General features: G+C 46.4%; 1 protein-coding gene and 1 long non-coding RNA gene across 4 annotated transcripts in view; one reads left to right on the top strand and one right to left on the bottom strand.

Moving 5' to 3' along the window:
- Window positions 1-14,872, bottom strand: part of LOC123834328 (uncharacterized) — a 62,858-nt gene extending 47,986 nt beyond the window's left edge. For 2 of the 3 annotated variants that reach the window (XR_010413360.1, XR_010413359.1), the window contains exons 1-3: window positions 13,106-13,398; window positions 10,932-11,031; window positions 9,598-9,724 (exon numbers count right to left, since the gene is read on the bottom strand). This is a non-coding gene — a long non-coding RNA (uncharacterized LOC123834328). Of the gene's footprint in view, window positions 1-9,597; window positions 9,728-10,931; window positions 11,032-13,105; window positions 13,399-13,948 lie in introns of those variants that run through there. The other variant, XR_010413358.1, reaches the window with a different exon arrangement.
- Window positions 13,508-21,735, top strand: part of DAP (death associated protein) — a 65,372-nt gene continuing 57,144 nt past the window's right edge. The window contains exon 1 of the mRNA XM_045863487.3: window positions 13,508-13,705. Coding sequence (XP_045719443.1) covers window positions 13,651-13,705 — 55 coding nt within the window. The 5' untranslated portion in view covers window positions 13,508-13,650. The remainder of the gene's footprint in view (window positions 13,706-21,735) is intronic.

Genomic DNA, 21,735 nt, shown 5'->3' on the forward strand with positions numbered 1-21,735 from the left:
TCCTGTCATCTAGAATATTAGTAGTTGTGCAGCTGTTGAGTCAATGGGGTGAGAGTGGAAGGTCCAAAATGAACTAAAATATTTATTTTGCCAACCTAATGATGAACTTCTACTAGTCACCTAGAACAGCACTTCCATTCATTTCTTTTGTTTAATGACACAACAAAAGAACATTGGGCTGACTGTGAAAATCCCATCTGTTGGGCGGACACAGGTAATCTAAATGAAAGGAAAACTCATAAACATAATTTCTGAACCTGAAGTGAAGATGGAAGAAGAGGCTTCCTCATGACGATTTTTCAAGTCTGAGCATCTGGAAACTAGAGCCAGACCAGCCACCAGTTCAAGGGAGCTGGATGAAATTTTTTCCGCCCGTAACTGATTCACGTTCCTGGAGAAATTCCAAACAATGGGCTGAGGGCTCCCAATACTTACCTTCTATTTCATCATTGTCACTGCATTTCAGAAATCCCAAACATTTAAACTCCATGTGCCCCTGGTTTGGGACTTTCTCCTCTTTAGAGGAGGGCAATAGTGGGCAAGAGTCAGCAGCACCACCTGGTACTGTTACTCCAGGGAAGAAGGGCAGCCATCTGCACGCCCTTCTTGTGCCTTGCATGGCAGTCTGTAAGTCCGACTCATCCGTGGCCCCCTGGGATGGTACAGAGAGTTGTTTGTAATCACCATGCACTGCTACATATAATCAGTCAGCATCTTCTCCTCAACAGTGATCAAAAATTAATTTGAAGAGATTTCATTTTTTTTTAAGATTTTATTTATTTATTTGAGAGAGAGAGAGAATGAGAGAGAGCACATGAGAGGGGGGAGGGTCAGAGGGAGAAGCCGGCTCCTCGCCGAGCAGGGAGCCTGATGCGGGACTCGATCCTGGGACTCCAGGATCATGACCTGAGCTGAAGGCAGTCGCTTAACCAACTGAGCCACCCAGGCACCCAAGAGATTTCATTTTTAAAGGAACATTGATGTGATATTCATAAATCAATGAGCTAACTATTAGCCCTCCTAAGTGTTATAAAATCAGTTAATGCTCCTTTGTGCGGTGAACATCATTCTTAATCATTAATACCATTAGATATGGCTTCTCTTAAAAGGCCTCAGCCAATGCATCTCAACAGGCAATGCTCCCTTTCTAAGCAACCACATGAAAAAATAAGGAGAGATCAGGAATTCGAAAACTGCTGTGGGCTTTGACTTCCTGGTAGGTTATGTATGGTTCCCTAAAATTATAGGGGAAAATTGTATGTTGGGTGATTCTTAAACTTTAGCTCGAATCAGAATCCCCTGGAAGGCTCACTAAAGCACAGGTTGCTGGACCCCACCGGAGTTTCTGATTGAGTAGATTTAGGGTGGGGTGAGAACTTGCACTTCTTTACAAGGTTTCGGGTGATGCCGATGCCTCTGGAACAGGGACCACACTTTGGGAACCACTGCTCTAGAGGAGTCTGCAAACTTTCTGAAAGGGCCAAATAATGAATATTTAGGCTTTGCAACCCAGCCATATCTGAACTCTGCCACTGTAGCAGGAAAACAGCCATAGACGATACACAGATGAATGCAGGTGGTTTTGTTGCAGTAAAACCTTATTTACAAAAACAGCTGGTGGGCTGGAGTTGGTCTGTTGGCCACAGTTGGCCCATCCCTGCTCCAGAGGATGAAGGACTCCCACCACCAGGCGTGCCCTAGCTCCCAGGGCCTAAGAAATGCCTGGAAGGGGTAAGGGGTATACAAAGACAGTCTCTCCCACCCCACGTTTCTTCCTGAAGGATCTTACCTGCAGAGGAACAGAGAACCAGGAATGACATGACACCTGAATTTTGTCTTTTAAAATGTGTTCCAAGGAACTCTATGAAGTATTTGTTCAGAAACAACCCAGGATATTAACATTGCAAAGCTTCAGAAACTGGGGAGTTGTTCAGCATTTCAGCCTGTTTTAGAGGAGAACATCGGAAGCCTACATCTGTTGCTTGTCACTATGCACAATTTCAGCCTCCAATGGACTACAGTGTAAGCTCTGAGAAAGCTAAGACCTTACCTTCAATTTCTAGAAAAGTGCCTGGCATCGGGTAGGTCTTCAGAAATAGTTGTTGAGTGAAATAAAGTATATAAAATCAATAAACCCCTTCCTAGTCTTGAGATTTCCAGATTGACCCTCAGAGCCTGGTAGCCAACTATGCTTCCCCTGGGATGGTAGGAATGGGACAGGGACCCCAGGGGGATGTCTTCCAGGATCACCACATGAGTTGATGAGAAGGACAGGGCTCCTTTCGGTCTCTCAGCTACTGTAGCAGACCCAGCTTGCTATCTAGAGTCTCAAGGAACACTCAGTTCTCCAACCACCTCAGTGAAAGTTGGAGAAGTTGGAAATGAAGCCCAGGGAGCCTGGGATAAAAGCAGAGAGCCTAGGGAAGTGGATGGAGAGAGCCTGCAGTGAACTTTGGGTCTGATGAGATGGGACAGACTTCATTATCAGAAGTAAACAGCAAGGTAAGAAGAGGGGGAGAGGTGGGGGGGAGGGAGAAAGGGGTGGAGAGCAAGACTTCCCATCATGTAAAAAATCCGTTACAGGCAGTGCTTTTTATTTATGGGCAATTTGTAAGTGTGCAAGGAGGAAACACTAGACCCCAAGGTCTGAGAATCTTCTTACAAGCAAGAGAATTTATGTAAGATATATATATTCTCTGGTGGTGAGTTAAACTGATACAAAGTCAGTGAGGTCATTTTGCAGCTTGAGTCATTAACAGTAGGCATAATAACGCTATTCCCAGCAACGGGTAGGTTTAGAACCTGATGCAGTTCTTGCTGTTACAGAAGGTATGAGGTTAAAGGGTTACCTTCACAATGAATAAACAATGGATAACAGGAGTGTTCTATCTCTTGACATCAAATTCCAGAAAAACCTGTCAGGTTTTAAGATAGGTAACAGGGCATAGTCAAATTTAATGTTACTTAAGGTCTTCTCAGCCTGATTAGTCAGTTAACAGGGCTCCTTATTTAACTCGCTGGGTTGGAAACGCTCTAGCCCCTTCACCTTATTTAACAACATCCAGAAAGGTCTTTTAAAACATAGCACCTGAATTAAAGTAGCTTGAGACCTAAGGAGGTTTCATGTTCTCTGAATCAAATCTCAAGTGGAGATTGAGAATGAAACAGTTGTAGCTGAGTATATGAGTCAAGGTTCTCCAGAGAAACAGAACCAATAGGATGTCTCTCTGTCTCTCCATAGATAGATAATAGATATATGGATAGATAGATAGATGATAGAGACCGAGAGAAACAGAAAGAGAGTGAGACAGATTTATTTTAGGAAACTGGCACGTGCAATTATGGGGGCTGGTGAGTCCAAAATCTGCAGGGTAGGCCAGCAGGCTAGAGACCCAGGGATGAGTTGCAGCTTGAGTTTTAAGGAGGTCTGTTGGCAAAATTCTCTCTTCCTCCTGGGAGATCAGTCTTTTTTCTATTAAAGCCTTCAGCTATTTGGATGAGGCCCATCCACATTATGGAGGGTAATCTGCTTTACTCACAGTTTACGGAGTTAAATGTTAGTCTCATCTAAAAAACACCTTCACGGGCACCTGGGTGGCTCAGTCGGTTAAATGTCTGCCTTCGGCTCAGGGTGTGATCCCGGGTCCTGGGATCGAGCCCCGTGCTGGGCTCCCTGCTCTGCGAGGAGTCTGTTTCTGCCTCTTGCTCTGCCCTTTCCCCATCCCCACTCCTGTCCTCTCTCTTATTCTGCTCTCTTTCTCAAATAAATAAATAAAATAAATTAATTTTAAAAAATAAAATAAAGGGCGCCTAGGTGGCTCAGATGGTAAAGCGTCTGCCTTCAGCTCAGGTCATGATCCCAGGGTCCTGGGATCGAGACCCGCATCAGGCTCCCTGCTCCTTGGGGAGCCTGCTTCTCTCTCTCTCTCTCCCTCTCTCTCTGTCTCTCATGAATAAATAAATAAAATCCTTAAAAATATAAAATAAAATAAAATAAAATAAAATAAAAAGCACCTTCACAGAAACATCTAGAATCACGTTTGACCAAATATCTGCAGCCTAGCCAAGTTAACACACAAAATGCACCATCGCACGGGGTCGTCCTCTCACAGCAGCCCAGACAGAAGTTCAGCCCTTGGTGGGTCCAGAGCTTCCCTGCTTTGCCTCCTTTCAGAGGCCGTTGGCGCCCTCTCCTTCATCCCATGAGCTCCGCCATATTCCACAAATGTTCCAATAACTATTCAGACTAGGTTTATCTTTCTGAAAATAATAAAGAGAAGAGAGGAAGGAAGAGCAGAGGGGAGGAAGGGAGAATATCATCCTCAGGTGATGAGGAGCAATAAATAAGCCAAACCCACCAAGCCCGGCCCAGCGTGTTACTCTGCTATTTGTGGGTGTGATGTCACATCAAACTTCACCTTTTCCACGGACCCTGCAAGGAATACCCTAAGTGTAGCGTTTCTTTACCTAAACCTTCCATGGTTCTTTGTTAAGATGAATAGTCATGTTGTAAGTCTCAAGCAAGCTACTGAAGCTTGTATATTTTCTTTTATCTTTTCCATAGCCAAAGGCAGTTTATTAATTTATGTCAGTAAAAAGCTCTGAATGGTGCCCCAGAGGGTCCCTCTAAGCCTGAAGGATGGACTTGACATTCTTTCTTATCTGGATTAATCACAATTGTATTTCCTAAGCTCGGACCTTTTCCTAAAAATTGAGCAAGAGCAGAACTGGTTTTCCTCAAAACATGGGGAGAACCAGGACGCCCTCCAAAATCCTTATATACAGCCTCCTTCAGCCTGCAGTCACACACAGAGACTTCAGCCTGAATGAAAGAATTAATCAATTTTCTTAAATCATTTCACTGGGAAGAAAGATAGCTTAAAAAGAAACCCAGGTAATTTCAGCAGGGAAATAGGCTTTAAGTTTGTTAGGGAAATTATCTGCCATCTCTAACCTCAGAATAGTGAGAAGAATGAAACTCACTCCCTCTCACTAGTGAGAGAGAGAGAAGTGCCCAAAGGTATCTTCCAGAATCATGGACATGTATTTGCTTATTGATACAGGCTCATCACTTGAATGTTATGATGCAAATAACTTAGGAGCAATAAATAAGCCAAACCCACCCAAGCTCCTGTTCATGCTGATTCCTGAGAGCTGAAATCACCAATAAATTAACTTAAATCCATAAAATAACAATACTTAAAGCCCTTTCTATCTGCAAGGTAATCCAGGTGAATGTCACCTATGATAAGTCATATTGATAACATGTGCCCTTGAAATTATGTGAAGAGAATGGCATTTCACTTCTATGGTCTTCCTTCTAAAAACCCATAACCTCGGGGTGCCTGGGTGGCTCAGTCGGTTGAGCGACTGCCTTCAGCTCAGGTCATGATCCTGGAGTCCCGGGATCGAGTCCCGCATCGGGCTCCCTGCTCGGCGGGGAGTCTGCTTCTCCCTCTGACCCTCCCCCCTCTCATGTGCTCTCTCTCTCTCTCAAATAAATAAATGAAATCTTTAAAAATAAATAAATAAATAAATAAATAAATAAATAAATAAAAACCCATAACCTCTATTTAACAATGAGGGAAACATTAGACAAGCATAAACTGAGGGACAGTGTACTAAATAAGGTAGTTAAAAAGAATCCTTATCTATTTTTTTCTGGAAGCCAGATGTCATATGTGGTAGATTCTAATGCTGACAGGATTATTGAGACAGGGTTATTGCTTTCACCTTTGGACACTGCTCTATTACTTAGGTTTTCTAAAGTATATTTTTATTTTTTTAATGTATTCATAAAAAGTGCTTCTTACATGAAAGTAGTCCAAACATCTACTATGTAGTAGTCAAAACATCTATGCCTATTGAGATAAGTCACAACACGCAGCTTTGGAAGGGAAAGAAATAGCCAACAAGCTCTTTGAGATCATTCACCATTCCTCACTTAAAAACCTGTCAATTGTTTTTTCTATTTCTGTGAGAAATGCCTTTCGAATTTTGACAGGGATTGCATTGATTCTATAGATAGCTCTGAGTGGTGGGGACATTTCAACTATATTAATTCTTCCAATCTACGAATATGGGCTATCTTTTCATTTGTTTATGTCTTTAATTTCTTTCATCAAAGTCTTGTAGTTTTCATTGTACACAGATCTTTCACTTCCTTATTTAGATTTATTCCGGAGCCTTTTATTGGTTTTGAGGCTATTGTGAATGGGATTGTTCTTGGGGGCATTATGCTATGTGAGATAAATCAAAGACAAATAACTGTACAGTATCACTTATATGTGGAATCTAAAAGAACTGAATCATAGAAACAGAAAGTAGATTGGTGGTTACTAGGAGCTGGAGGTTGGAGGAATTGGGGAGATGTTTACAAGTATAAACTTACAACTAGTAGATAAATACATTCTGGAGATCTAATTCATAGCACAGTGATTATAGTCAATAATATATCATAAATCTCAAAGTTGCTAAGAGACTAGGTCTTAATTGTTCCCACTGCACACACAAAAATGATAATTATGTGACCTAATAGAGATGTTAGTTAATGCTAAGGTGGTGATCATATTGCAACATATTAATGTATCAAATCACCATTGTACTTGTACAATGTTACCCATCTCGGTTTTTTGAAAAGCCTGTGAAAACAGCTTTTTTGAAAACTGGTGTCTATAAGACTATCAAAACTCCAAGATTCCTCAAACTGCCTTTTTGAAGGCAAGCAGCACAGCAGGAGGGCTTTGTGCATCTGGAAACAGCTGTGGTAAGCAGGGAAGCCCAGACCTCGGGGGCTGCGGCTGTCACTCAGGAAGACAATCCCGCACCACCCTCCCATCGGACCCGGCTGGCCCAGCACCTGCGAATCAGCTCAGAAGAGGGAGCCCCTGAGTGTCCACCTGCTGACCTGGACCACCGCTGGGGAATACCAGATGGCATTGCGGTCCAAGCCTATTGTAGGGCTGACATCCCCACTAACGATGGTGTGGTGGTTCTTTTCGTTAACCCAAATTCTTTTTTATTCTTAATCTTAAATCAGTATATGTCTAAACAATGATCCCAAACAGCAATCTTCAAAATGTGGTCCAGGGACCTCTGGAGGCTCCCTATACGCATTCAGAGGAAATGTAAGGTCAAAGCTTTTTTTTTTTTTTTTTTTTTTAAATGATACTGAAATGCTTTTTGCTTTTTTCCACTTTCATTTCCTCTTGAGTGTACAAGGAAGCATCCCAGAGGCTACAAGATGTGATATTGCAGGAGACTGAATGCAAGAAGCCAAGATGAGAATCCCACTGTCTTCTCTTCAGCCAGACCTTAATCCAGGACCTCCTTGATCCTCTGTTACCTTTCCGTGCTCAGCCCACCCTCAAGTCAGACTGGAGGAATCACTGTTTTGCACACACAGACCATTGCCTCCTGCCTCCAGGCTTCTCCTCTGCTATTCCTCCATATGGTATGTCCTCCTTCTGCCTCCTGTCGACTGGAAAGGCATTCTGCTCAACCTGCAAAGCTCGACTCTATGTCCCCTAACCCTTGAAACCAGTTCATTATCACCATTCCTACCCATCCACAAATCACTGGGAACCTCGTATTGTTCCAGAATATTCATCATGTTCTGTCTTGTATATTACATAGAAGACAGACAGTTGTTCTGTCTTGTGTATGTATGTCTTGAATAGTCGTCATGGTCTGTCATGTTTACTTTGCTGTTTCTCTAAAATCTCTAACAAGTAATGTGCTTTGGGTAGACTTGTATTTAGTTCCTTGAAGTTTACCCAGCATCTTCAATATGCTATCACATACTCTTCTTGTAAATGTTCTAGAAGGGTGCATTATTACTCCCATTTCTTAAGGGGAGGGAGGCATCAAAACTCAGAGACGATGGCATTTCCCTGGTGTCACACATCTGTGTGATCAGGCTGGGTCTCAAACCTTGGTCTGGAAACCCCGAGACCAGCTCTCCGCCATTTGTAGATTCTCCTTCCCAGGCCAATCCCAAGTGGAAAGTTTGAGCAGAGGCTCACGGCTGAAAGGCCGAAGCAGCCTCTCAACGTCCTGTTTGTCTTTCACTTTAGCTCTCTAAAAATGACATACTCACCCCTGAAGAAACTTCCAAATTTTTTAATGGGACAAGGGTAAAATAATGTCCTAGGACCACTGAATCCTGGATAGATTAAGAAAAAAAAAAAAAAATCTAAGCAATATATGTTGTTCTTCAATTTCAGACTCCCTTGAGATGATTTTATCTTGCTGAAAACCTCTTTATTCTTGATGTCTTTGTCATGTTTATTTTTTATACTTAGAGCAATTCAGATACCCTTGTAAGAATTTTATATAAGGAGATAAATGCTAAGACTAATATTGAATAACTACTTGAATCCGAGTGAGATTCGTGTTATCGCCTCCACTATGGAACTATAATCCCAGAATGTGGATGTAGCTTTGCACAAGGTCAAATCATGACTCTGTGAAAGAGCCAGAAACAAAATTATCCCTGCGCCCACCCCACATCTCTCGCTAAAACACACTTTTCATAAACAGACTCCACAGCATTTGCAGTTCCGTGGGAAATCAGCATTCGTGGCTGTAGCCCACTCATCTTTTTTGCAGTTTCTATTTCTCACTTCCAAATACTGATAAGAAGAATGTGTTGCCAAGATTCAGGCTGGGATTTTTTTTCTCCAAATATCCTTAGCTAAAGGATAACCTCCTATGTGACCAAAACTGACCTCCATGTCCTTTATTAGCTGTTGAATTACTTTAGAAAAATGACCCAAAGTGCTTCTAGATTACCATGTGACTGACAAGTCGAAGCCCAATGAATCCCAAAGGATTCCTCGTGTGTGTGTGTGTGTGTGGGTGGGTGTAAGACCCGTGATATTCTATTATTTTTATTTGACTCTAGGACATGCATATTCTCCTTAAGTACTGTATGTGTGGGGGTGTCACATAAATTATCCTTAAATTAATATTCTTTAAAACCTCCATAATATAATAAGAAATCTCTTGGATGTTACAAAGTCAAGAAGGCTGCCCTCCCTTTCTGAGCAATATCAACAATGGAAGAGAAGTGCTGTGTAGTGAGTCAGAATATAAAAATCCTCACCTGTCAGACAAACAGCGCAAGAAGACAGAACTTATGGGCCAGTCTGGAATAAGGAAGCAACGTTCATCAAACTGATTGATAGGTGGGGTACTTTCAATACACCCTAGGACAACTCACCTATTTCCTGAGTGCTAATGAAAACTCCCTTCACAGTAGTAACACTACATAATCCAGGATGTTACGGTTTACAGAGCAGGATGGTGACAAGCATGGGGTTTTCTCGGGTCTCCCCCATACCAGCCACCGATCCCTGTGCTTGGCCTTTCATGGGCGGGGTTTCTCCATCAGTGAGGATGGAGGAGCCCTTGGGTCTCAGGATCTTGTGGACAGCTAATGTGACCACGAAGAGCTCAGCAGCCTGTATGCAGCACTTCATCCTGAATTCACACAAGCCCTGAGGAGGTGAGTGTTCACACCTCTGATGTATCGTGCAGATAAGGACACAGGCTGAGAGAGGTTCAGTGCTGGAGCCCAGGGGACAACACACACACCTGGAGGAGAGGATCTGCACTTTCTGTTCCTTCTTCAAATACTTTTTCCGGTGCTCACAGTATTCACATTCAGAAGTATCTTGCATTCGGCACCATTTTTTCCAGCACCATCTGGGATCGAACAAGTCTACTTAGAGAATAAAGGGAAACAGCTCACAGCACTCTACTTAGAAGGCAGCCAATAGTGGGAGAAAATGGGATTAGGGCTTCAAAAAGCCAGCTTCTGGTCCCCGCGTGACTCACGAGTTGTGTCCCGTATCAACCCAACAATCCCTCCTTCTCCCTTTCGCTTACTTTTCTTTCCTTGGTAAAAGAAGTGAAACCGCCTTGCTCTCAGAATTAGAGTGAGCTTCAAAGGAGATTAGTCACTCGGCAATTCTAATAATAGCTGGGTGTGCATGGCCACATAGAAACCTTCCAGTGGGTGGTGCGTGACATTTACCCTCAGCATCCGGGACTGGTGAGGCTTGACACACCTGCACGTACGCATACACACATGCACACACAAACGTGTGCATGGTGGAAGTAAGTGGTAGAAAGGATACATGGCCATCTGTATTGATGGTACCTACACGGTAGGTGTATTTTCATTCTCTGTGTAGTCCCTACTGGCTGTTCATTTTGGTAACAGTCGCAAGAAATTAAATGTATCCATGCTCTGGAATTATGAGGGAGAATATCCACGGAGTGCTTTTTATGTGCTCACTTTGGTTTTGGATGCTGCCCATGCAGTGGGCAAATTGGACAAGGTCTCTCCCCTCGTGGGGCTAACACATGATTGGTGTTACAGTCAGAGGAGACAGAGAGTTAATGCCCAGAAGATGGATGAGGAATTTTGGATGAGGATGAAGTGCTGTGAACACAAAGGGACGAGAGTCAAGTACCTGGGCTGGCTTCTTCAGGTTTGGTGGGCAAGGTTGGCCCGATGGAAAAGCTGACTCCAAATAAGAAGGAGTGAGTCGTGCAAGAATCTGCGGGAGATGGTTCCGGGTGGAGGAACAGCTAATGGTAAGGCCCAAAGGGAAGGACTGGATTGTCCCACTAAAGGAGTATCAGAAAGGCCAGGGTGGCCAGAGGGGCCATGAGACATGAGCTCCCAGAGGCGGGCATGGCCCCCATCATGCAGGGCCTGGGAGGCCATGTGCGTTGGGGGCTGCATTTGGCTACATGTAAAGACACCAACCACGGGGACTTGATCTAATAGGGGTTTGTTTTCCACACAACACAATAGTCTATAAGGGAGGTCCATTGCTCTGCAGAGCCTCCACAGAACCTCAAATCCCACATGCCTCTGATCTCTGTGCTCTGCTACCCTTAGCATTTGGCATGCTTACCTTTAGTCGCCTCATGGTTGCAATAGGATTGCTCTGTCTTCCACTTCCTGGCTGAATTCAGGGCAGTATCAACAGTGAAGTCAAGGAGAGGAAGGGCAGTCTTCATATCAAGCATGCAAAAAAATTTTTTTAAGATTTTATTTATTTTATTTGGGGGGGGGGGGCAAAAGGAGAGAGAGAACCTCGAGCAGACTCTGTGCTGAGCATGGAGCCCGACACGGGGCTCAATCCCACAACCCTGAGATCATGACCTGAGCTGAAATCAAGAGTCAGACACTCAACCAACTGAGCCACCCAGGCGCCCCTCAAGCATGCAAAATTTTGCCAGTAATCTCCCAACAAACTCCCACTTACATTCCAGTGGCAGAATTTGCCCCCCACCCCCGGCTGCAAGGGAGGCTGGGAAACACAGGTGGTTTTTCCAAGCCAAGATGCTTACACAACCACATCTTCTTCAATAGCAATGCTATTGATTAGGCAGGTACCCCCCACTGTAGTTTGGATGCTATTCTAGGTAGGAAAGTATTATGGGGTAGGTGGGTGACTCAGGAATTCTGCTTTGAATAAGTAAAACTAGACATGACAATCACATCGAAGTGTCCCAGTGTAGTCCCAGAACAGGGCTTAGCAAAGATATGGATCCTCTGAGGCCTCAGGGTAGCCCAGTGGGGCCACTAAGGCCCCTGGATAGCTTGACTCCCTCCTCAGAAACCTCCTTCTTTTACCCTAGGATTCCCTAGGAATGCCACACGTCACAGGATAGAAAATATCATCACTCTTAACATGCAACTTTATGTACCATTGAAGGCAAAAATGCTGCCAATTAAACTATAACACAATGTTTTCTAACCTAGAAATTTTATACTTCCTAGAAATGGTTCTTTTGGGCTTATTAAGACGAGTTTTTAACCATATAGTACTCATGCACATACATAAAAAGGAAAATATTCATACAATTAATTGGTTGGGTATCCTTAAACGTTCTTTCCATTCAGAATCCAAATCAATAGCTGTCTGTGGATTTTCTCACTCTGCTGCATTAAGAGTGTAAGTGATGCAGCATCTCTTAAAAAGAGCGCTCTACTATTTATTTTGGATTTTCTTCTAAGCTGCTGACACCTGTCTTTGAGTTTTGATGTGAATGAATGAATGTAAGGGATGACAAATATATCATGACTGCCGCCTGGCCAACAGCTATCTTGCTATTATACTGTTGAAATGTGGGGAGAAAGCCCAGGACAAATGAGTAGAATGTGCATTTCTATGTGTGCTGTGATGCAGAGTTGGGCAGTGCTCCTTAGACATCCACAGGTCAAGGAAGTAGCCTGAAGCCTAGTGAAGGCACAGGGATAGTGAAATGGGTTTGCAGATTTGGTATCCTTAAGCATATGGATGACGGTCATACCTGTGGGCCTGTAGGTGACCACTAGAGCGAAGTCCAGAGAAGAAGGCTGGTGCTGAGCCTTAGAATACTCAAATGTTTACAAATCTAGAAAAGAAGCCAACACACCTAACAGAGTTCGCAGCCAAGCACCCAGCCAGAACACTGATGTCAAGGCAGGGATGTGGCATCCCTGAAGCTAAGGAGGGGGACGGTCGTCTAGGTCAAGTGCTGCTGAGAGGTCAAGTAGGATGAGACTGGAAGAGCGACCACTGGATTGGGCAGCATGGAAGTCCTAAGTAACCTTGGCAAAAGAACCTTCCCGGTTTGGGGGCAGCCTCTGTACAGCTGGAGGATCACTAGATGGATTGGACTGGACTGAGGGATAAGAGGGAGTGAGATGCTCAACCTCTTTGATCAAAAGAGGTACTGTATTGTCAAAAGTAGATGTAGAGCCAAGAGAGACGGTAGTGTTTCCTTTTCTAAAGACACTGGGCATGTTTGAACGCTAATTCAGCAAGGCGGGATTGATGGCGCAGGAGGGGATATCTGCAATTGCAAAGCGCCTGAGAAAGCGGGAAGGATGCGAACCGGGGCACGAAAGCGAAGGATCAGCTTTGGACAGAATCGAGATCCATCGCGACAAGGAGACAGCACACGGGACACAGGCGCAACACAGTCCTGGAACTCTGTCCAGACCCCCGGCTTCCCAGCGCTTTCTCACGGGCAGTACTCCCATTTGCAGCATCTTTTAACAAATCCCTCCAATCCTCGGGCTCCCGATCGGTCCCACCTGGGGGGGGGGGGGGTCTCCTCTCCGCACGTGATTAATCTCTCCAAGCGTGAGCTGGACAAGGGCATCTGGCAGACAGGCCGGTCCCCAGGGGCGCGCCACCGTCGTCACCGTCCATCTGGCGGTCGGTAGAGGGCGGCCCGGGAAGGTGCCACCCTCCTTTTGGGCCACTTCAACCTCCGCCAACAACCCTTGCCAGCAGCAGCCCCGCCTCCTCTCCCCACAAACACCAGCCCTCGCCTTGCCTCCTCCTCCCGCGCCCCGAGCCACAACTTCCAACGTGGCGCTGCCGACTGCGCAAGCTCACCACACAGCACGCGCGGGCGCCGGAGGGGCGGGGCCAGGCGCCGTGACGACAACGCGCAGCCGCGGTGGGCGGGACGCGCCACGTCGGCGCGCGCCGGCCCGCCCCTCCCGGCGGCCGCCGTCACCGCCTCCGTGCGCGGCCCCGCCGCCCCCGCTCCCGCTCGCGCTCCTCCAGCCCGGCCCGCGAGCCCGCTGTCTTCGCCGTCGCCGTCGCAGCCCCTCGGACACGCGGTCGCATCATGTCTTCGCCTCCCGAGGGGAAGCTAGAGACGAAGGCCGGACACCCGCCCGCCGGTACTGACTCGTTCCCATTTTCTGTCCTCCCGCGGGGCGCGAGGGCGGGGCGCGGAGGGGGCGCCGGGGCGCGGGCTCTGGCGGCCGTTCCGGGGCTCCGCAGACTAACTCGGCCCGCGCTGCCGAGGCCCCGGACGCGCAGGGCCCGCAGCCTCGAAGCCGGTGGGAGTTGCATGCAAATCAGAATGACTTGAAGGACCTGCTTGCACAAGCTCCCCAGACACGTTTGCGCCCAGTACTCACTCAGGATGAGCAGATGTCTTAGGAAAACGAGTATCCGGAGCGATTAGAAGTCCATGTGTGTAGTGTCGTGGTGATGAGTGATTGTAGGCGGACAGCGTCTTATACGGACAAAAGAACCAGAGGAGCGGAAACAATTTCTGTCATTAATTACTCACTGTGACGGTCCCCGTTCGCCCGACTTTCTTTCGCATCCAGCTTTTCTTAAGTGTTTTTTCCGTGAGCTTTTTTTTTTTCCTCTTCAAATCCTAAACTTCTGAACCAAGGAAGCTAAATCCAGGAAAGAGTCATCTTTCTTAAAAACAAACAAAAAATACGAATCCAAGCGGGCTTTATGTTCAGACCGCCTTCTCTCCGAGCACAGTTCCCGTTTGTTCTTCCGACTCTGTACGAACCCTGTCGATGTCTGTTTCTCTTCTCCTTTGGAATGACAGTCGATCCATATGGGAGGACCCAAGGCCACCGTCGCAGAAACTGAGTCACCTCAGTGTGGGGCTTCCTTCAGGGTCTTCATTGTACACATTACTGATAAAGTCAGTCTTCCACTAACAGAAGCCTTATCCAAACATGGCTGCTTTGGGGGGCCCGTTTGTGCCCATTCTTGTTGTAGGAGAGCCCGGTGATCTCTGTCTGCCATTCCCACTCTAGGGCACTAATTCTCTCCCTCAACAGGGGCAACAAAGCGGTTTTTAATAAGTTGCATTCCAGAGTAGATATTATTTTTCACCGGTGAGAGAAGCTCTCAACAACAAGTAAAGTAACTGGCACTTAGAAGAATAATGGCTAACTGGTGTGTAGGGACTGAAGAGGCATGGGATTTCACAAAACAGCTCCACTATCATGGAGAATAGGCTTTGGGGCCCTTTGCATTGGTTTAGTTACAAAAAAGGGAGAGAGTGCCTCAAAGGGGTTGCTTTTAAAGATAACTTTGACCTTTAGTTCCTACTGCTAGGGATCCGCATCCAGCTGCCCACTGACCTGGGCAGTTCCACAGGAAGGAACACCCCCAGTTACACTCATGGCCTTGGACTATGTGGCAGCCGTCTGCCCATGACTCCCCTGTCCCTGGCTGTTGAGTGGCATTAAAGCGTATCTGTTGGAATGATACCAAATCAAAGTCGCCGTAATTAAATTGCGTGGAGAGATATCAATATGGAGATTTTTAAGATCAGAGATGTAAACTGTACTTATTAGCTTCCCAGGAGAAACTTCATAAAGGGCTCTAATTTTCTTTGAATTGTAAACAGCTAAGCTTTGTGAATTACAAATTAAATAGCTTATTTATGCGCCAGGAGCAAGGAACCAACTTATTTGTGCTGGTGAGCAGTGAACTTGGGTTCTAAGTTTTGAGGCCCATCATTTTGCTAGGGCTCAGTTTTCCTATTCTTTTAAATGGGAGGTTTGGGCCAGCTGACCTTCCTGTGGGAAAGGCTCAGGACAGGGCTTCCTTTGCTACTTCTTCAGCTCTGTTCCTTCCATCCATCAGGACCAGTGCCAAAGGGCATTTAATCCCACAGGTAAACTCCTCAAGTAATTTCAGGACAGGTCCTTCAGCCTTTGGGGCCCCAGTCAAGTAGGAGCTACTTAGGGATCTGTCACTGTTATTCTGCATTTTCCAAGACCAGTCACACTTGGCCAGAGTTGGAGGAAGGGCCTGGCATCCTGACCCAGGGGTACTGGTTAGAAAGGGGCCTTTTGCTGCTTGAAGTATTTTGCTTACCAGCAATGCCCCTCAGTGCATTCCCCTGTATTACAGAGGTTCCAGCAAGAAAGCTCAGGGTGTCCGTGCTTACTCTGGCATGGCCAGAGAGGAGGCAGTTCTGTGGAGTAGATGTTATTAAAAAATAAACTAAAAAAACGACAACCCACTATAATAAAGAATAATCATCAGAGGTAAATCATAAATCAAAATAACAGCCTTAAAAACTTTGGGAACCCTTTCATTAAGTGCTTAAGTTGAGTAACAAAGACTAGTGCTTAAATTCTCAATTGGAAACAATAAAGTCCTCTCCCATAACTATCTTCATGTTCTTTTGTGTTTTCTTTTTACTGCTGTCTGAGCCAGGTGCCCCCCTGTGCATTCCCACAGCAACCCGTTTCCTCATTATCACACTTAACTCCACCTATCTGCCTCTCTTCTCCTTACTTCTGGGCTGAGTCTTTTTTTTTTTTTAAAGATTTTATTTATTTGAAAGAGAGCGCGCTTGCGCGGGGCAAGGGGTGGGGCCAGGTGGTAGGAGCAGAGGGAGAGGAACAGACAGACACTGTGCTCAGTGCGGAGCCCAGTGCAGAGCTCAATCTCACAACCCTGAGATCATGACCTGAGCAAAAACCAAGAGTCGGACGCTCAACTGACTGAGCCACCCAGGCACCCCATTTCTGAGCCGAGTCTTATTGATAGCATTGTCCCGAGGGCCTTGGCCCAGTGCCAGGCACAAAATAATAAATAGCTCCTGAGAGAGTTTCTCCCGAGCCTCTCATCACCTCTCATCCCCCAGAGCATGCAGGATCTGCAACGTCCCTCCACTTCTGAGCCATCTCCAGTGTGTACTAGTGATGCAAAGGGGCCTCTCAGCCAGTTCAGGTAGCATCTTAGTAGTGGAAATAGTAACTAACGTGTGCTGAGTGTTACAGCATGCTGGTGTTGCCCTCTACCCTTCTAAATTCATGGCGGATTAACAAGAGAAAAACAAACAGAAGTTTAGTAACATGTAGGCCTCCTGTATTAGTGGGAGAGACGGAGGGAAACTAAGTAACTCCCTGTCGTGGCAGGAGCCACCAGCTTGAGCTAAAGGCGCTGGCGGCCCCGCCTCACCCTGCAGGGCGCTGTCATCTGGGCCCTCGGTAAAAGTAATGAAGTCTTAATGACTTGAGACCCCTCCACTGCTCTCCACTACAAAGTATCCGTGGAGAAATGGGCTGAGACGGCTTGTTTTATGAGCGTTATTGCAAATACAGATTAGCAAAGTTAGAATTAGTGAGCGAGGTTCTGTTCCATCAAATAGCAGGACCAGGGTGCCAAGGCGGCACGGAACATAATTATGAGACACGCTATTACTCATTTCTGCCTATCTTCAGGAGTTTGTGGTGGTGATGTGGGTAAAATCTCTCTGTTAAATACATTTTGATGGCCCCGTTCCCCTCCATTTCCCAGGGTAGCCAAAACCATATGTCAGTAAAGTTCTTGTAAATCTAATATGTGATAGCTCTGAGCGTTACTAATTTTACATATGGTTTTCTTTGAAAAGTAGACTTTCCGTCCCTTCTAGAACTGAGTCAAATGGAAATATAAACATAATTGTATTTATTTAAAGTGAAACGGAAAACAGATTACTTTTTTTAGTCATTTGAGGATAATTCAAGTCTCTGTTACATGAATCATTCAAACATGAGTTAAGGATGCATTTAAAAGTTTGTGGGTGATAATTCTCCCTAAATCGTCTCCTGCAGGAAGGTTTTCAGATTATCTAGGCCACTCTATCACCAGCAATGGAAGACTAATTTGTCTTTTATTGTATTAACTGTTCAGTCACAGATTTGCTAAGCACACCCCTGGTGCCCTCAATCCAGTCACTAACCCTTGAAGAGCACAGGAAAGTCTGCTTTTGCTCCCGACATGCCAAGAAAAAAAGAGAAAAAAGACCCTTCTAGTCACTGCATTTTTTTCAAAAACTCCCTGTCAGGGTGGAACGCAGCATTTCTAAAACATAGTTTAGATTTCACTTCATTGTTCCGTACTTGGTTTCATCCTCTTTCCATTCCAGACGATGCCCCGTGCATTCTTTTGTGGTTTGGGGAATGTTTCCCCTTCCCAACTTCAGAAATCTTTTCATTTGTATAGGGAACACTCACTGTTGTTTCAAGTACTGTGTTAGTTACAGTGACATCAAAAGTATAAAGTACTAGTTACAGTTGCCTTAGTGAGTTCAGTAGTGCTCACTGTTGTTCACAGACAACCCAGAATCTCAGCGGTGGGGCTGAACAAGTGGGGGTCTCTTTCCCTTCCCGGGGAGCCTTCCTACAAGGAACAGTGCAGAGGCCAAGGCCCCCCATCCCATGGCCTGTGCACAGGGGACAGGGAGTGGGGGCTTATGGTGACACCTGGGACTTAAGTCTGCCACTGCATCGCTTTCCAGTGGCCGCTGTAGGCAAAGCATGATAAACTTAGAGTCTTAAAATAACACAACTTTCCTATTTTATCATTCGGGAGGTGAGAAGTCTGAGATGGGGCCCACCAGGCTGAAATCAAAGTGTCTGCATGGCTCATTCCTTCTGGGAGGGTTCTGCAGAGTCCTTTTTTTTTTTTTTTTTTTTTCGCCTTTTCCAGAAGAATCTCCTTATTTTAAGGTCAGCTGAGTAGCAACCTTAACTCCCCCTTGCCGGCTAACCCAACACATCCATAGGTTCTACGGGACTAGGGCGTAGACATCTTGGTGGGGGAGGGGAAGATGGATCCTCCTTTTCCCTGCACTTTCGGCAATCAGCTTCCCTAAACTGAAGGATCCCCAAGCGGCTGCCCGCACCCCCTCCTCAGCTTTGGCCCAGTCTGTCCAGCAAGGTCCCCGTCCTGGGCCGGTCACCACTCACTCTGTGCTCTGGATCCCAGCCCGGTGGTAGAATGGACACTGTGGAAGGCGGGCCCGGCCTGTCCAGTTCTGACCAGGGCTCTGTGGCCCCAGCCATCACGTCATGTGTCTGAACCTCAGCTCCACGAGTGACTGGATTGCTCTGTGTCACTTAAGGGCCTTCCCGCATTGGTCTATGATTCTAAGTGCAGGATAGCCATCTGCCTTCATTCTTCCTCAGCTTTTTAGAGAGAAAACCGTCCGGGGCACAAGCTCAGGAATTGATCAGAGCTCATTATTTAGCACCAGCCATTGCTCCCCGCGCTGCCCACGGACCTGGAAGCCCCTGTCAGGACTGCAGGTGTCTTGGGGGGGGGCAGGTTCTCCTCAGGGCGGGGGGAGGGGGGTAGATCAGCTGGCAGCACCTCTCCCTACTTTCATCCCCTACTTTCCCCTTAACCCAGCCCCACCGCAGACCCACGAGCCCCCGCAGACAGGAGGTTCTTCTTCACTTGCCGGTGGGTTCTCCCTCCCCTCTCCTGGAGAGCTGTCTCTCCGAGCTGCCACGGACCCTGTTCCTTAGTCCCGTCCCCACCTAATCTCCCAGACCCGGGACAGGGGAGATGTCCTCAGCTGCCTCCCCAGTACTCCTTACCTGGCGAAGTCTGACCACGGAGAAGGCTTCCTCCCCTCCCTTTACCCCATAGGCAGGAAGCCGCTCTGCAAAGAGCTTTGAATGTCAAACTCACTTTCTCCGTCTCGTCTCCTGGGTGGCACAGTAATCAGAGCCTGCCCTGGGCCATCACTTTGTGTTCCTCTGAGAAGCAGTGATGCTCTCTTGTTTCCTGGAAGGTCCAAGCAAAGAAGGACCTGCAGGGTGTGATCAAGGGTACAGGCTGCCAGGGCCAGATCCAGCTCCGGGCCTGCTGGCCTCCCCTTCTTCACCCCTCAGGATCCACTCCATTGGGTTACTCTAAGGTGGGATGTCATGTGGCCAGGGGTGAGAAAGAGCTCTGCACACAGTGATGGTGAAGAAGAACAAAGTTGAAGCATTACCCAGGATCTGTGATTTTCTAGAAGCTTCCATACTTAGATGGCGATGTACCGACGACAGTCCTAGGGATGCTTAGCTGACCACATCAGTGGAACACTTGCCAGGTGCCGGGCCCGGTGGGAGGCCTTTCACATGTGCTAACTCATTGAGTCCTCGGCGAACCCCTGGCAGGGAGAGCGCTGTCCCCCTTTCTTCACAGAGGGAGCACCCTGAGGCACAGAGGGTGCCAGCAATGTGCCCAGACATGCACGCGTGCGCGCGCACACACGGAAAGACACATACACAGTACACTTACACGCACGCGCGAGCAGTTGGGGCTGGGACTCGAGCCCAGAGATCTGGCTCCAGGACCCACATCGCTGTCGTCCATACAGCACTTCTTTTTTTTTTTTTTTTGTCCATACACTTCTAATACTAAATACAGTATTTGGTATTCTTCTCAGTTCTGAGCTCTCCTTTGAGTAACAACCACTACACCAACAATCCGAGTCCTTGTTTTTTCTAATGTCTCGTAAAAATACTTCCATTTGCAAATAATTCTGCAAAGATTTCTGCAGAAACAACTCTGCCTTTGTATTTTTCACAAATGAAGAGTCCTCGTGACAGGGGTAAAACAATCACAATAAATATGTGCCATCATAACGTTTTGGCAGTATTGCAAGTTCAAATGAACCTGTCTCGGTGTTGAGTTATTACTATTCTTGCCACTTTTTACTGCTGCATTAATCACCACACACACTGTGAGGGATTGATGAAGTTAATTGTTTTTATAAACCGAATTGAATGAAGCGCTAATGGGAGGTGACTGAGCCTTGACGTGTGTACTTCAACGGAGGGGTGGCCGGGCTTTGGGCTCGATTATTTCAAATGTCACCTTGACCTTCATCATCAGTCTTCTTTGTAGTTAGTGACACAGCCCTTTTCCCTTCAGTCCCTTTACAGAGCATACGTGTGAGTTACCATTTTAATGTTTGATGTCTGCCAAGTTGAAATGATTCAGACATCTTTTTTTAAATAGGCATGGGTATTCATCTGCTCAGGCTGCTGTAACAAAATCCCCCAGACTGGGGGCTTAAACCACAGAAATTTCTGTTCTCGCAGTTCTAGAGGCTGGAGGTCTCAGATCAGGGTGCCCGCACGTCTGGTTTCTTCTGAGGCCTTTCTCCTTGGCTGCAGACCTGCTGCCTTCTTGTTGCGTCCTCCTTCGACTTCTCTGTGGCAGCATCCCTCCTGTCTCTTCCTTTTTTTTACAAGGACACCAGCCCTGTTGGCTCAAGACCTGCCCTCACAGCCTCATTTTGACTTCATCCAGTCTTTAAACACCCTGTCTGCAAATACAGTCACAGTCTGAGGTTATAGGGGTGAGGGTTTCAACCCATGAGCTTCGGGGACACAACTCGGCCCATAGCAGCACCTCTGACGAGTTTCTAATGGATGTGCACTAAGGGTGGGATGGATGGGGAGGAAATGAATTAAAAAAAAAAAAAAATGTAAGGGAACAATTTTTCCAGCCTCCTCCTTTGGCCAAAAATACGCTTACATTTCAATAGAGTAGAAAATTATCTTAACATAACTACAGAATTTTATTTCCGTTTCTATTTTTTAAGGTTTGACTTACTACCCAACCTGGAATATCTTGATAAGCCACCTGCAGTGGTGTTTTTGTTCTTTCTTTTTGAAAAAATCTGAGCCCGAAGGGAGGAAAATCCCTAGGAACCACACCCGAAGAAACTGAAATTCAGCACTGTTAGCACGAGTCTCGGGCCCACGTGAGGCAGGGAGTAACCTGGTTTCTCTTCCTCCTCATATAAAGACACCAGTAGATTGGATTAGGGCCCACCCCCACTGGTCTCATTTAACAACATACAGCTGGGGGCTTAGAGGCCAAGCCTGTGGAGCAAGGGTGGGGGGACAAAAAATTCTCCCTAAGAATTTGTCAACGCAGGACTGCCTTTACATGGGCTGTGAGTTCAAATTTATACCGTTTGGCAGTTCCTGTTCTGAGAAATCAGACGTAAAAAGGATTTCCGGGTGCCTATACTCCTGGTTTGACAGAAGTATGTCTACACCCCAGGCCCCAGAGGATCCCCACAGACAGAGCCTTACTGAAGAAAAGCTCATAATCTGCAGTTACTGCAACGAGAGAGAGACTCAGCAGACAAAAGCAAGCA

Source organism: Mirounga angustirostris, unplaced genomic scaffold (genome assembly GCF_029215605.1).
Source record: "Mirounga angustirostris isolate CCGP_5_RB_7025 unplaced genomic scaffold, mMirAng1.0.hap1 SCAF_7, whole genome shotgun sequence".
Taxonomy (NCBI): Eukaryota; Metazoa; Chordata; class Mammalia; order Carnivora; family Phocidae; genus Mirounga; species Mirounga angustirostris.